General features: G+C 44.4%; 1 protein-coding gene and 1 long non-coding RNA gene across 5 annotated transcripts in view; both read left to right on the plus strand.

Annotated features, from left to right (window-relative positions):
• The first annotated feature begins 914 nt into the window (after positions 1 to 914).
• Positions 915 to 13622, plus strand: part of LOC118381860 (junctophilin-1-like) — a 99374-nt gene continuing 86666 nt past the window's right edge. Inside the window, exons 1-2 of one of the 2 annotated variants that reach the window (XM_052498657.1) lie at positions 915 to 1078; positions 1266 to 1789. In XM_052498657.1, the coding sequence (XP_052354617.1) occupies positions 1411 to 1789 (379 nt within the window). In that variant the 5' untranslated portion in view covers positions 915 to 1078; positions 1266 to 1410. Of the gene's footprint in view, positions 1079 to 1100; positions 1790 to 13622 lie in introns of those variants that run through there. The other variant, XM_052498659.1, reaches the window with a different exon arrangement.
• Positions 5172 to 8074, plus strand: LOC127916556 (uncharacterized). 3 transcript variants are annotated; one of them, XR_008095344.1, is made up of 3 exons: positions 5172 to 5466; positions 5695 to 7632; positions 7709 to 8074. It is a non-coding gene; the product is annotated as an uncharacterized LOC127916556 (long non-coding RNA). The 3 variants fall into 3 exon arrangements; XR_008095343.1 differs by having other exon boundaries at positions 5695 to 6834; positions 6949 to 8074; XR_008095345.1 differs by having other exon boundaries at positions 5695 to 6492; positions 6949 to 8074.

The raw sequence follows: 13622 nt of genomic DNA on the forward strand, positions 1-13622 counted from the left end.
CTATGTAGGACTATATAGCCTATTATGTAAGCCTGTGTGGTTGACGCTCTATTTGGCTCTACTCTAGGCTATGCAACGTAGGCTATTGGTTTAGTTTTTTGCTACGCGTGTAATAAAATAGCAAGAAAGACGTGTAATTGTTTTTAAAAAAATCGTCGTTTGAGATAGGTTGTCGAGTCCACCCCATACAGAAGTCCTATGCGTAGAAACGCCGGGCTGTAACAAGTGTGTCACGCATTGCTTCCAGCCACCAGCAGAGGTCGCTGTTAGTCCATCCATTTCCCTTGGTCCAATCTGTCGAGCTCTTTGATTTGTGATATTGTCACTTACTGTAACGACAAAATGAATAGTTTCCATTCCATTGAAGTCTATATTTTTTCCATCATGTCCAAACTGATTGATTAATGGCGTTGTGTAGAATTATGGAGTAGAACTTTCGAGATTGACCTCGTTACATTTCAAATGGCAGAAGTTACCCTGGAGGCTGCTCTTAAAGAGGTACAATTCTAGGTTGAGGAATGTAATAGCATAACTTAAATACACCTTTTACACACAAAAGCATTAAATACAACAACGATATGTCATCTTAATGTCGTTTGTTTCTTCATGACAACATGTTGAGAGCTTCAGCGATCTTACCGTGACTACATCGGACATTTATATTGCATCCCCGTGTTCACGCACACCTCCAAAAAAAAGGCCGTTCCGTACAGAGAACACACCTGTGCGAGGAAGGAGGCGCGCGTTTTTAAAAAGTCCTGGCACCACCACCGGTGGCGGGCGGCGGCAGCAGCAGGTTGCGTCGCAGCAAAGCGGCAGTGCCTATCTGACGGGTTGGTCCGCTATTTGAACTATGATTTAGTGGTTGAACAGCGGCACATAATTCAGATGGCTCGAGTACATCCACCCTCATAATTAGCTGAGGGGGGTGGTGGGAGGTTCTACTGGCGTGACGTAGAAATTGGCTGTGTCTTTCTTGTTCAGCGACTCGACGCTTCTCTCTCTCTCCCTCTGTGATCAGTGGGTGAGAGGGGGGACTGAGATATCACACAGAGGAGGATACAGCGTGCGCCTCCGGGTAAATTACGCTTCCCTTCCCATTCATACACACAACACACACACACACACACACACACACACACACACACACACACACACTAACCACATCACACATTCTTGTTTTCTTTACATATCAACCTCTACCCATGATTCCCATCACCATCATCACAGTTGTTTTTGTTTATTTTTACTTCTTGTGCAAACAGAGTCCTCCTCTCGTTGGCTCATCTCTCCGTTTTCTCCACCTCTCCGCTCCCTGTTGGATCCCTTCTGGGGGGGGGGGGTAATAACACGACACCATTGAATCATTCTACAGCCGAAGCTTTCTGCTTCATTTCTCGGCTGTTCTGAATGACGGGCGGAAGGTTTGACTTCGACGATGGAGGAACATACTGCGGAGGGTGGGAGGACGGTAAAGCCCACGGACATGGCATCTGTACCGGGCCAAAAGGCCAGGGCGAATACGCCGGCTCCTGGTCGCACGGCTTTGAGATAGTGGGGGTGTACACCTGGCCCAGCGGGAATACGTACCACGGCTACTGGTCCCAGGGGAAACGGCATGGGCTTGGGGTCGAAACCAAAGGGAAGTGGACTTACCGCGGTGAGTGGAGCCACGGATTCAAGGGTCGCTATGGACTCCGACAGAGTCACAATACACCTGCCCGGTACGATGGGACGTGGAGTAATGGCCTACAGGACGGGTATGGGATTGAGACCTATGGCGACGGTGGTGAGATATACCATTATACTGTTATACCGGATTGGCATGTAGGTTGTTTTTGTATATTGTGTGTGTCTCTTTAAACCGTAAAACCAGTGGGATCTGTCGTGATGTGTTGTGGGTTTTTGACGTGCGAAAAAGGTTCATGAAAAGACAGAATTGTCTAAAGCGTTGGTTTATTATTGCGTTATCAATAGCGTTAATACCGGATTGTAACTTTTCACATCTATACAGATTTTGTGGGCTTTTGATTTCAGCTCCATTACGCGCAAGGAAACACGTTTGTCACCGATGCACCGTAAAAAAATATATATATTTAAGTCCACAATAAGTAGCTTCCACTCAATCATTTTGATCAAAAATATATATTCTACTTATCTAAGCATCGGTTCATTATTTAGAACGCTGCGTGGGTTCTCTCTCTCTCGCTCTCTCTCTCTCTCTCTCTCTCTGTCTCTGTCTCTCTCTGTCTCTCTGTCTCTGTCTCTCTCTCTCTCTCTCTCTCTCTCTCTCTCTCTCTCTCTCTCTGTCTCTCTGTCTCTCTCTCTCTCTCTCTCTCTCTCTCTCTCTCTCTCTCTCTCTCTCTCTCTGTCTCTCTCTCTGTCTCTCTGTCTCTCTCTCTCTCTCTCTCTCTCTCTCTCTCTCTCTCTCTCTCTCTCTCTGTCTCTGTCTCTCTCTCTCTCTCTCTCTCTCTCAGTACTAGACTATGAGTTGCCTGTGTTATTCCGTGACCAGCAACCCGCTTTTTAAGCCATAGATTTATACTACACATGTGACAGTAACAGTGTACTCGGGGGCGATGGAGGGTAGAGAGATAGAGCGAGTGTGTGTGTGTGGTGTTTGGGTCAAATCAGGTCAAAGTGCGTGCAGAGCAACCCTCTGGCAAGCATAGATACTGCTAGATGATTCTAGCTTGACTATCACCTAGCCTATTGGTCCGTGGCCCATTCTAAGATTAAAAACCATTCTAAAATAAGACATAAAAATATGTTTTTCATATTGAAGCCTGTCAGTAAACAGCCAGTATTGAGACCCCATATAGATGTGTCCTATATACGCACGGTCCTCTATATAGACCCGTCATTCTCCTACACAGTCAGCAGTGTTGACACCCTCACCGGGGGCTGAACGTGAAACCAGAGCAGGTTGACAGACAGACACATCGGTCTACAGGTGTCCTCTGTATATAACCTCACTACTATTATGTTACTGCTGTTCTTTCATTAGTTGTTATTTAATTTTCCTTTTATTATCTTTATTTATTTATTTATTTTACTTAACACTTATTTTTCTTAAAACTGCATTGTTAAGAGCTTGTAAATGTAAGCATTTCACTGTAAGGTCTACTACACCTGTTGTATTCAGCATTTCACTGTAAGGTCTACTACACCTGTTGTATTCAGCATTTCACTGTAAGGTCTACTACACCTGTTGTATTCAGCATTTCACTGTGAGGTCTACTACACCTGTTGTATTCAGCATTTCACTGTAAGGTCTACTACACCTGTTGTATTCAGCATTTCACTGTGAGGTCTACTACACCTGTTGTATTCAGCATTTCACAGGTCTACTACACCTGTTGTATTCACAGTTCACTTTGAGGTCTACTACACCTGTAGTATTCAGCATTTCACTGTAAGGTCTACTACACCTGTTGTATTCAGCATTTCACTGTAAGGTCTACTACACCTGTTGTATTCAGCATTTCACTGTGAGGTCTACTACACCTGTTGTATTCAGCAGTTCACTTTGAGGTCTACTACACCTGTAGTATTCAGCATTTCACTGTAAGGTCTACTACACCTGTTGTATTCAGCATTTCACTGTAAGGTCTACTATACCTGTTGTATTCAGCATTTCACTGTAAGGTCTACTACACCTGTTGTATTCAGCATTTCACTGTAAGGTCTACTACACCTGTTGTATTCGGCATTTCACTGTAAGGTCTACTACACCTGTTGCATTCAGCATTTTAAGGTCTACTACACCTGTTGTATTCAGCATTTCACTGTAAGGTCTACTATACCTGTTGTATTCAGCATTTCACTGTAAGGTCTACTACACCTGTTGTATTCAGCATTTCACTGTAAGGTCTACTACACCTGTTGTATTCAGCATTTCACTGTGAGGTCTACTACACCTGTTGTATTCAACATTTCACTGTGAGGTCTACTACACCTGTTGTATTCAGCAGTTCACTGTAAGGTCTACTACAACTGTTGTATTCAGCATTTCACTGTGAGGTCTACTACACCTGTTGTATTCGGCATTTCACTGTAAGGTCTACTACACCTGTTGTATTCAGCATTTCACTGTAAGGTCTACTACACCTGTTGTATTCAGCATTTCACTGTGAGGTCTACTACACCTGTTGTATTCAACATTTCACTGTGAGGTCTACTACACCTGTTGTATTCAGCATTTCACTGTAAGGTCTACTATACCTGTTGTATTCAACATTTCACTGTGAGGTCTACTACACCTGTTGTATTCAGCATTTCACTGTAAGGTCTACTACATCTGTTGTATTCAGCATTTCACTGTGAGGTCTACTACTACACCTGTTGTATTCAGCATTTCACTGTAAGGTCTACTACATCTGTTGTATTCAGCATTTCACTGTAAGGTCTACTACACCTGTTGTATTCAGCATTTCACTGTGAGGTCTACTATACCTGTTGTATTCAACATTTCACTGTGAGGTCTACTACACCTGTTGTATTCAACATTTCACTGTGAGGTCTACTACACCTGTTGTATTCGGCATTTCACTGTGAGGTCTACTACACCTGTTGTATTCGGCATTTCACTGTGAGGTCTACTACACCTGTTGTATTCAACATTTCACTGTGAGGTCTACTATACCTGTTGTATTCAGCATTTCACTGTGAGGTCTACTACACCTGTTGTATTCAACATTTCACTGTGAGGTCTACTATACCTGTTGTATTCAACATTTCACTGTGAGGTCTACTACACCTGTTGTATTCAACATTTCACTGTGAGGTCTACTACACCTGTTGTATTCAGCATTTCACTGTCAGGTTCTACACCTGTTGTATTCAGCATTTCACTGTCAGGTTCTACACCTGTTGTATTCAGCATTTCACTGTCAAGTCTACTACACCTGTTGTATTCAGCATTTCACTGTGAGGTCTACTACACCTGTTGTATTCAGCATTTCACTGTGAGGTCTACTACACCTGTTGTATTCAGCATTTCACTGTGAGGTCTACTACACCTGTAGTATTCAGCATTTCACTGTAAGGTCTACTACACCTGTTGTATTCAGCATTTCACTGTAAGGTCTACTACACCTGTTGTATTCAGCATTTCACTGTGAGGTCTACTACACCTGTTGTATTCAGTATTTCACTGTGAGATCTACTACACCTGTTGTATTCAGCATTTCACTGTCAGGTCTACTACACCTGTTGTATTCAGCATTTCACTGTGAGGTCTACTACACCTGTTGTATTCAGCATTTCACTGTGAGGTCTACTACACCTGTTGTATTCAGCATTTCACTGTGAGGTCTACTACACCTGTAGTATTCAGCATTTCACTGTAAGGTCTACTACACCTGTTGTATTCAGCATTTCACTGTAAGGTCTACGACACCTGTTGTATTCAGCATTTCACTGTGAGGTCTACTACACCTGTAGTATTCAGCATTTCACTGTGAGGTCTACTACACCTGTTGTATTCAGCATTTCACTGTGAGGTCTACTACACCTGTTGTATTCAGCATTTCACTGTGAGGTCTACTACACCTGTTGTATTCAGCATTTCACTGTCAGGTCTACTACACCTGTTGTATTCAGCATTTCACTGTGAGGTCTACTACACCTGTTGTATTCAGCATTTCACTGTGAGGTCTACTACACCTGTAGTATTCAGCATTTCACTGTAAGGTCTACTACACCTGTTGTATTCAGCATTTCACTGTAAGGTCTACTACACCTGTTGTATTCAGCATTTCACTGTAAGGTCTACTACACCTGTTGTATTCAGCATTTCACTGTGAGGTCTACTACACCTGTTGTATTCAGCATTTCACTGTAAGGTCTACTACACCTGTTGTATTCAGCATTTCACTGTCAGGTCTACTACACCTGTTGTATTCAGCATTTCACTGTGAGGTCTACTACACCTGTTGTATTCAGCATTTCACTGTGAGGTCTACTACACCTGTAGTATTCAGCATTTCACTGTAAGGTCTACTACACCTGTTGTATTCAGCATTTCACTGTAAGGTCTACTACACCTGTTGTATTCAGCATTTCACTGTAAGGTCTACTACACCTGTTGTATTCAGCATTTCACTGTGAGGTCTACTACACCTGTTGTATTCAGCATTTCACTGTGAGGTCTACTACACCTGTTGTATTCAGTATTTCACTGTGAGGTCTACTACACCTGTTTTATTCAGCATTTCACTGTAAGGTCTACTACACCTGTTGTATTCAGCATTTCACTGTCAGGTCTACTACACCTGTTGTATTCAGCATTTCACTGTGAGGTCTACTACACCTGTTGTATTCAGCATTTCACTGTGAGGTCTACTACACCTGTTGTATTCAGCATTTCACTGTGAGGTCTACTACACCTGTTGTATTCAGCATTTCACTGTAAGGTCTACTACACCTGTTGTATTCAGCATTTCACTGTAAGGTCTACTACACCTGTTGTATTCAGCATTTCACTGTGAGGTCTACTACACCTGTTGTATTCAGTATTTCACTGTGAGGTCTACTACACCTGTTTTATTCAGCATTTCACTGTAAGGTCTACTACACCTGTTGTATTCAGCATTTCACTGTCAGGTCTACTACACCTGTTGTATTCAGCATTTCACTGTGAGGTCTACTACACCTGTTGTATTCAGCATTTCACTGTGAGGTCTACTACACCTGTTGTATTCAGCATTTCACTGTGAGGTCTACTACACCTGTAGTATTCAGCATTTCACTGTAAGGTCTACTACACCTGTTGTATTCAGCATTTCACTGTAAGGTCTACTACACCTGTTGTATTCAGCATTTCACTGTGAGGTCTACTACACCTGTTGTATTCAGCATTTCACTGTGAGGTCTACTACACCTGTAGTATTCAGCATTTCACTGTAAGGTCTACTACACCTGTTGTATTCAGCATTTCACTGTAAGGTCTACTACACCTGTTGTATTCAGCATTTCACTGTAAGGTCTACTACACCTGTTGTATTCATCATTTCACTGTGAGGTCTACTACACCTGTTGTATTCAGCATTTCACTGTAAGGTCTACTACACCTGTTGTATTCAGCATTTCACTGTGAGGTCTACTACACCTGTTGTATTCAGCATTTCACTGTAAGGTCTACTACACCTGTTGTATTCAGCATTTCACTGTGAGGTCTACTACACCTGTAGTATTCAGCATTTCACTGTAAGGTCTACTACACCTGTTGTATTCAGCATTTCACTGTAAGGTCTACTACACCTGTTGTATTCAGCATTTCACTGTCAGGTCTACTACACCTGTTGTATTCAGCATTTCACTGTGAGGTCTACTACACCTGTTGTATTCAGCATTTCACTGTGAGGTCTACTACACCTGTTGTATTCAGCATTTCACTGTGAGGTCTACTACACCTGTAGTATTCAGCATTTCACTGTAAGGTCTACTACACCTGTTGTATTCAGCATTTCACTGTAAGGTCTACTACACCTGTTGTATTCAGCATTTCACTGTCAGGTCTACTACACCTGTTGTATTCAGCATTTCACTGTGAGGTCTACTACACCTGTTGTATTCAGCAGTTCACTGTAAGGTCTACTACACCTGTTGTATTCAGCATTTCACTGTGAGGTCTACTACACCTGTTGTATTCAGCATTTCACTGTAAGGTCTACTACACCTGTTGTATTCAGCATTTAACTGTAAGGTCTACTACACCTGTTGTATTCAGCATTTCACTGTAAGGTCTACTACACCTGTTGTATTCAGCATTTCACTGTAAGGTCTACTACACCTGTTGTATTCAGCATTTCACTGTGAGGTCTACTACACCTGTTGTATTCAGCATTTCACTGTGAGGTCTACTACACCTGTTGTATTCAGCATTTCACTGTAAGGTCTACTACACCTGTTGTATTCAGCATTTCACTGTAAGGTCTACTACACCTGTTGTATTCAGCATTTCACTGTCAGGTCTACTACACCTGTTGTATTCAGCATTTCACTGTGAGGTCTACTACACCTGTTGTATTCAGCAGTTCACTGTAAGGTCTACTACACCTGTTGTATTCAGCATTTCACTGTGAGGTCTACTACACCTGTTGTATTCAGCACATGTGACTAATAACATTTGATTTGATCTGACTTATGTAAACCAAGGAGTATTCCCAGATCAGGCGAGGAGATGGACCCTGCCAGCACCCACAAGGGGCCTGTTGTTAACTGGTGTTCTCTATGGCATATCATTCACTATGTCACATTGATGCCATCTGATATTATTAAAACAAACCTCATCCCCCAAGTACTGTCGTATGTTAGTGACATCACTAAGCAACATGTCCTACTACAGAGGCTACTCCTAAAGTCATGGACATCTGGCCATTGGGATCCTATCTAGTGTAATCTTCTAACCCTGACAGCCTTTTCTAAAATGTATGACGTAAAAAAATGCCCTCATCAATCTACTACACACAATACCCCATAATGACATCACAATACCCCATAGTGACATCACAATACCCCATAATGACATCACAATACCCCATAATAACTTCACAATACCCCATAATGACATCACAATACCCCATAATGACATCCCAATACCCCATAATGACAGGTTTGGTGCATAATGACAGTTTTTTCTTTATTTTTACTATTTTCTACATTGTAGAATAATAGTGAAGACATCAAACGAAGAAATAACACATATGGAATCATGTAGTAACCAAACAAATGCGTTAAAAATCGACGTAAATGTAAAAATTCCTCTGTGGAGATCTCTGCAGCACTCCACCAATCAGGACTTGTTTTCTTTTTTAAACTATTTTTAATTCAAGTTTTTAATATATATTTTTATTAACCCCTCCACATATACATTCTGCAGCTTTGTAAACCTCCAATTGTCCTAATATTCCAACCACTAAAACCTCCCCCCATATCTAGGTCTGATTTGATTTGATTTGATTTGACTCCTAGACCATCTCCCAATCAGGCCTTTATGGTCGAGTGGCCAGACGGATGCCACTCCTCCGTAAAAGGCACATGACAGCCCTCTTAGAGTTTGCCAAAAGACCATGAGAAACAAGACTCTTTGGTCTGATGAAACCAAGATTGAACTCTTTGGCCTGAATGCCAAGCATCATGTCTGGAGGAAACCTGGCACCATCCCTACGGTGAAGCATGGAGGTGGCAGCATCATGTTGTGGGGATGTTTTTTAGCAGCAGGGACTGGGAGACTAGTCAGGATCGAGGGAAAGATGAATGGAGAAAAGTACAGAGAGATCCTTGATGAAAACCTGATCCAGACTGCTCAGGACCTCAGACTGGGTTGAAGGTTCACCTTCCAACAGGACAACGACCCTAAGCACACAACCAAGACAACACAGGAGTGGCTTCGGAACAAGCCTCTGAATGTCCTTGAGTGGCCCTGCCAGAGCTCGGATTTGAACCCGATCAAACTTCTCTGGCGAAACCTAAAAATAGATGTGCAGCGACGCTCCCCATCCAACCTGACAGAGATATTGTTTTTGTTTAGAATCAGGCTGGAATGTAACAAAAGCTGGAAAAAAAGTAAAGAGGTCTGAATACTTTCCGAACTGTAGCCACCACCCTGGACTGAAGGGTCAGTTGAAGTCCTATCAGTATCTACCACCCTGGTCTGAAGGGTCAGTTGAAGTCCTATCAGTATCCACCACCCTGGTCTGAAGTCCTATCAGTATCTACCACCCTGGTCTGAAGTCCTATCAGTATCCACCACCCTGGTCTGAAGTCCTATCAGTATCCACCACCCTGGTCTGAAGTCCTATCAGTATCCACCACCCTGGTCTGAAGTCCTATCAGTATCTACCACCCTGGACTGAAGGGTCAGTTGAAGTCCTATCAGTATCCACCACCCTGGTCTGAAGTCCTATCAGTATCCACCACCCTGGTCTGAAGTCCTATCAGTATCCACCACCCTGGTCTGAAGTCCTATCAGTATCCACCACCCTGGACTGAAGGGTCAGTTGAAGTCCTATCAGTATCTACCACCCTGGACTGAAGGGTCAGTTGAAGTCCTATCAGTATCCACCACCCTGGTCTGAAGTCCTATCAGTATCCACCACCCTGGACTGAAGGGTCAGTTGAAGTCCTATCAGTATCTACCACCCTGGACTGAAGGGTCAGTTGAAGTCCTAGCAGTATCTACCACCCTGGACTGAAGGGTCAGTTGAAGTCCTAGCAGTATCTACCACCCTGGACTGAAGGGTCAGTTGAAGTCCTAGCAGTATCTACCACCCTGGTCTGAAGGGTCAGTTGAAGTCCTAGCAGTATCTACCACCCTGGTCTGAAGGGTCAGTTGAAGTCCTAGCAGTATCTACCACCCTGGTCTGAGGGGTCAGTTGAAGTCCTAGCAGTATCTACCACCCTGGTCTGAAGGGTCAGTTGAAGTCCTAGCAGTATCTACCACCCTGGACTGAAGGGTCAGTTGAAGTCCTAGCAGTATCCACCACCCTGGACTGAAGGGTCAGTTGAAGTCCTAGCAGTATCCACCACCCTGGACTGAAGGGTCAGTTGAAGTCCTAGCAGTATCCACCACCCTGGACTGAAGGGTCAGTTGAAGTCCTAGCAGTATCTACCACCCTGGACTGAAGGGTCAGTTGAAGTCCTATCAGTATCCACCACCCTGGTCTGAAGGGTCAGTTGAAGTCCTATCAGTATCCACCACCCTGGACTGAAGGGTCAGTTGAAGTCCTATCAGTATCTACCACCCTGGACTGAAGGGTCAGTTGAAGTCCTAGCAGTATCTACCACCCTGGTCTGAAGGGTCAGTTGAAGTCCTAGCAGTATCTACCACCCTGGTCTGAAGGGTCAGTTGAAGTCCTAGCAGTATCTACCACCCTGGTCTGAAGGGTCAGTTGAAGTCCTAGCAGTATCTACCACCCTGGTCTGAAGGGTCAGTTGAAGTCCTAGCAGTATCTACCACCCTGGACTGAAGGGTCAGTTGAAGTCCTAGCAGTATCTACCACCCTGGACTGAAGGGTCAGTTGAAGTCCTAGCAGTATCTACCACCCTGGACTGAAGGGTCAGTTGAAGTCCTAGCAGTATCCACCACCCTGGACTGAAGGGTCAGTTGAAGTCCTAGCAGTATCCACCACCCTGGACTGAAGGGTCAGTTGAAGTCCTTGCAGTATCCACCACCCTGGACTGAAGGGTCAGTTGAAGTCCTAGCAGTATCCACCACCCTGGACTGAAGGGTCAGTTGAAGTCCTAGCAGTATCTACCACCCTGGACTGAAGGGTCAGTTGAAGTCCTAGCAGTATCCACCACCCTGGTCTGAAGGGTCAGTTGAAGTCCTAGCAGTATCTACCACCCTGGTCTGAAGGGTCAGTTGAAGTCCTAGCAGTATCTACCACCCTGGTCTGAAGGGTCAGTTGAAGTCCTGGCAGTATCTACCACCCTGGTCTGAAGGGTCAGTTGAAGTCCTAGCAGTATCTACCACCCTGGTCTGAAGGGTCAGTTGAAGTCCTGGCAGTATCTACCACCCTGGTCTTGGGGGTCAGTTGAAGTCCTAGCAGTATCTACCACCCTGGTCTGGGGGGTCAGTTGAAGTCCTAGCAGTATCTACCACCCTGGTCTGGGGGGTCAGTTGAAGTCCTAGCATTATCTACCACCCTGGACTGAAGGGTCAGTTGAAGTCCTATCAGTATCTACCACCCTGGTCTGAAGGGTCAGTTGAAGTCCTGGCATTATCTACCACCCTGGACTGAAGGGTCAGTTGAAGTCCTAGCAGTATCTACCACCCTGGTCTGAAGGGTCAGTTGAAGTCCTATCAGTATCTACCACCCTGGACTGAAGGGTCAGTTGAAGTCCTAGCAGTATCTACCACCCTGGACTGAAGGGTCAGTTGAAGTCCTAGCAGTATCTACCACCCTGGTCTGAAGGGTCAGTTGAAGTCCTAGCAGTATCTACCACCCTGGTCTGATGGGTCAGTTGAAGTCCAAGCACTATCTACCACCCTGGTCTGAAGGGTCAGTTGAAGTCCTATCAGTATCTACCACCCTGGTCTGGAGGGTCAGTTGAAGTCCTAGCAGTATCTACCACCCTGGTCTGAAGGGTCAGTTGAAGTCCTATCAGTATCTACCACCCTGGACTGAAGGGTCAGTTGAATTCCTAGCAGTATCTACCACCCTGGACTGAAGGGTCAGTTGAAGTCCTAGCAGTATCCACCACCCTGGTCTGAAGGGTCAGTTGAAGTCCTAGCAGTATCTACCACCCTGGACTGAAGGGTCAGTTGAAGTCCTAGCAGTATCTACCACCCTGGTCTGAAGGGTCAGTTGAAGTCCTAGCAGTATCTACCACCCTGGTCTGAAGGGTCAGTTGAAGTCCTAGCAGTATCTACCACCCTGGTCTGATGGGTCAGTTGAAGTCCTATCAGTATCTACCACCCTGGTCTGAAGGGTCAGTTGAAGTCCTATCAGTATCTACCACCCTGGACTGAAGGGTCAGTTGAAGTCCTATCAGTATCTACCACCCTGGACTGAAGGGTCAGTTGAAGTCCTAGCAGTATCTACCACCCTGGTCTGAAGGGTCAGTTGAAGTCCTTGCAGTATCTACCACCCTGGTCTTGCAGTATCTACCACCCTGGTCTGAAGGGTCATTTGAAGTCCTTGCAGTATCTACCACCCTGGTCTGAAGGGTCAGTTGAAGTCCTAGCAGTATCTACCACCCTGGTCTGATGGGTCAGTTGAAGTCCTAGCAGTATCTACCACCCTGGTCTAGGGGGTCAGTTGAAGTCCTAGCATTATCTACCACCCTGGACTGAAGGGTCAGTTGAAGTCCTAGCAGTATCTACCACCCTGGTCTGAAGGGTCAGTTGAAGTCCTGGCAGTATCTACCACCCTGGTCTTGGGGGTCAGTTGAAGTCCTAGCAGTACCTACCACCCTGGTCTGGGGGGTCAGTTGAAGTCCTATCAGTATCTATCACCCTGGTCTGTTCTATGCTGCTCAGTTTACAGTCATGATTCAAATCTATGTGATACACTGAGTGTACAAAACATTAAGAACACCTGATCTTTCCATGACATAGACTGACCAGGTCAATCCAGGTATGATCCCTTATTGATGTCGCCTGTTAAATCCACTTCAATCAGTGTAGATGAAGGGGAGGAGATGGCGTGTATCTATGATACCAGGTGGGTTTCTTTCCCATCTAATCAATGTCTCAGTATGTAATGATATCTATGATACCAGGTGGGTTTCCTTCCTATCTAATCAATGTCTCAGTATGTAATGATATCTATGATACCAGGTGGGTTTCTTTCCCATCTAATCAATGTCTCAGTATGTAATGATATCTATGATACCAGGTGGGTTTCCTTCCCATCTAATCAATGTCTCAGTATGTAATGATATCTATGATACCAGGTGGGTTTCTTTCCCATCTAATCAATGTCTCAGTATGTAATGATATCTTTGATACCAGGTGGGTTTCCTTCCCATCTAATCAATGTCTCAGTATGTAATGATATCTATGATACCAGGTGGGTTTCTTCCCATCTAATCAATGTCTCAGTATGTAATGATATCTATGATACCAGGTGGGTTTCTTTCCCATCTAATCAATGTCTCAGTATGTAATGATA

Source organism: Oncorhynchus keta, chromosome 4 (assembly GCF_023373465.1).
Source record: "Oncorhynchus keta strain PuntledgeMale-10-30-2019 chromosome 4, Oket_V2, whole genome shotgun sequence".
NCBI lineage: Eukaryota > Metazoa > Chordata > Actinopteri > Salmoniformes > Salmonidae > Oncorhynchus > Oncorhynchus keta.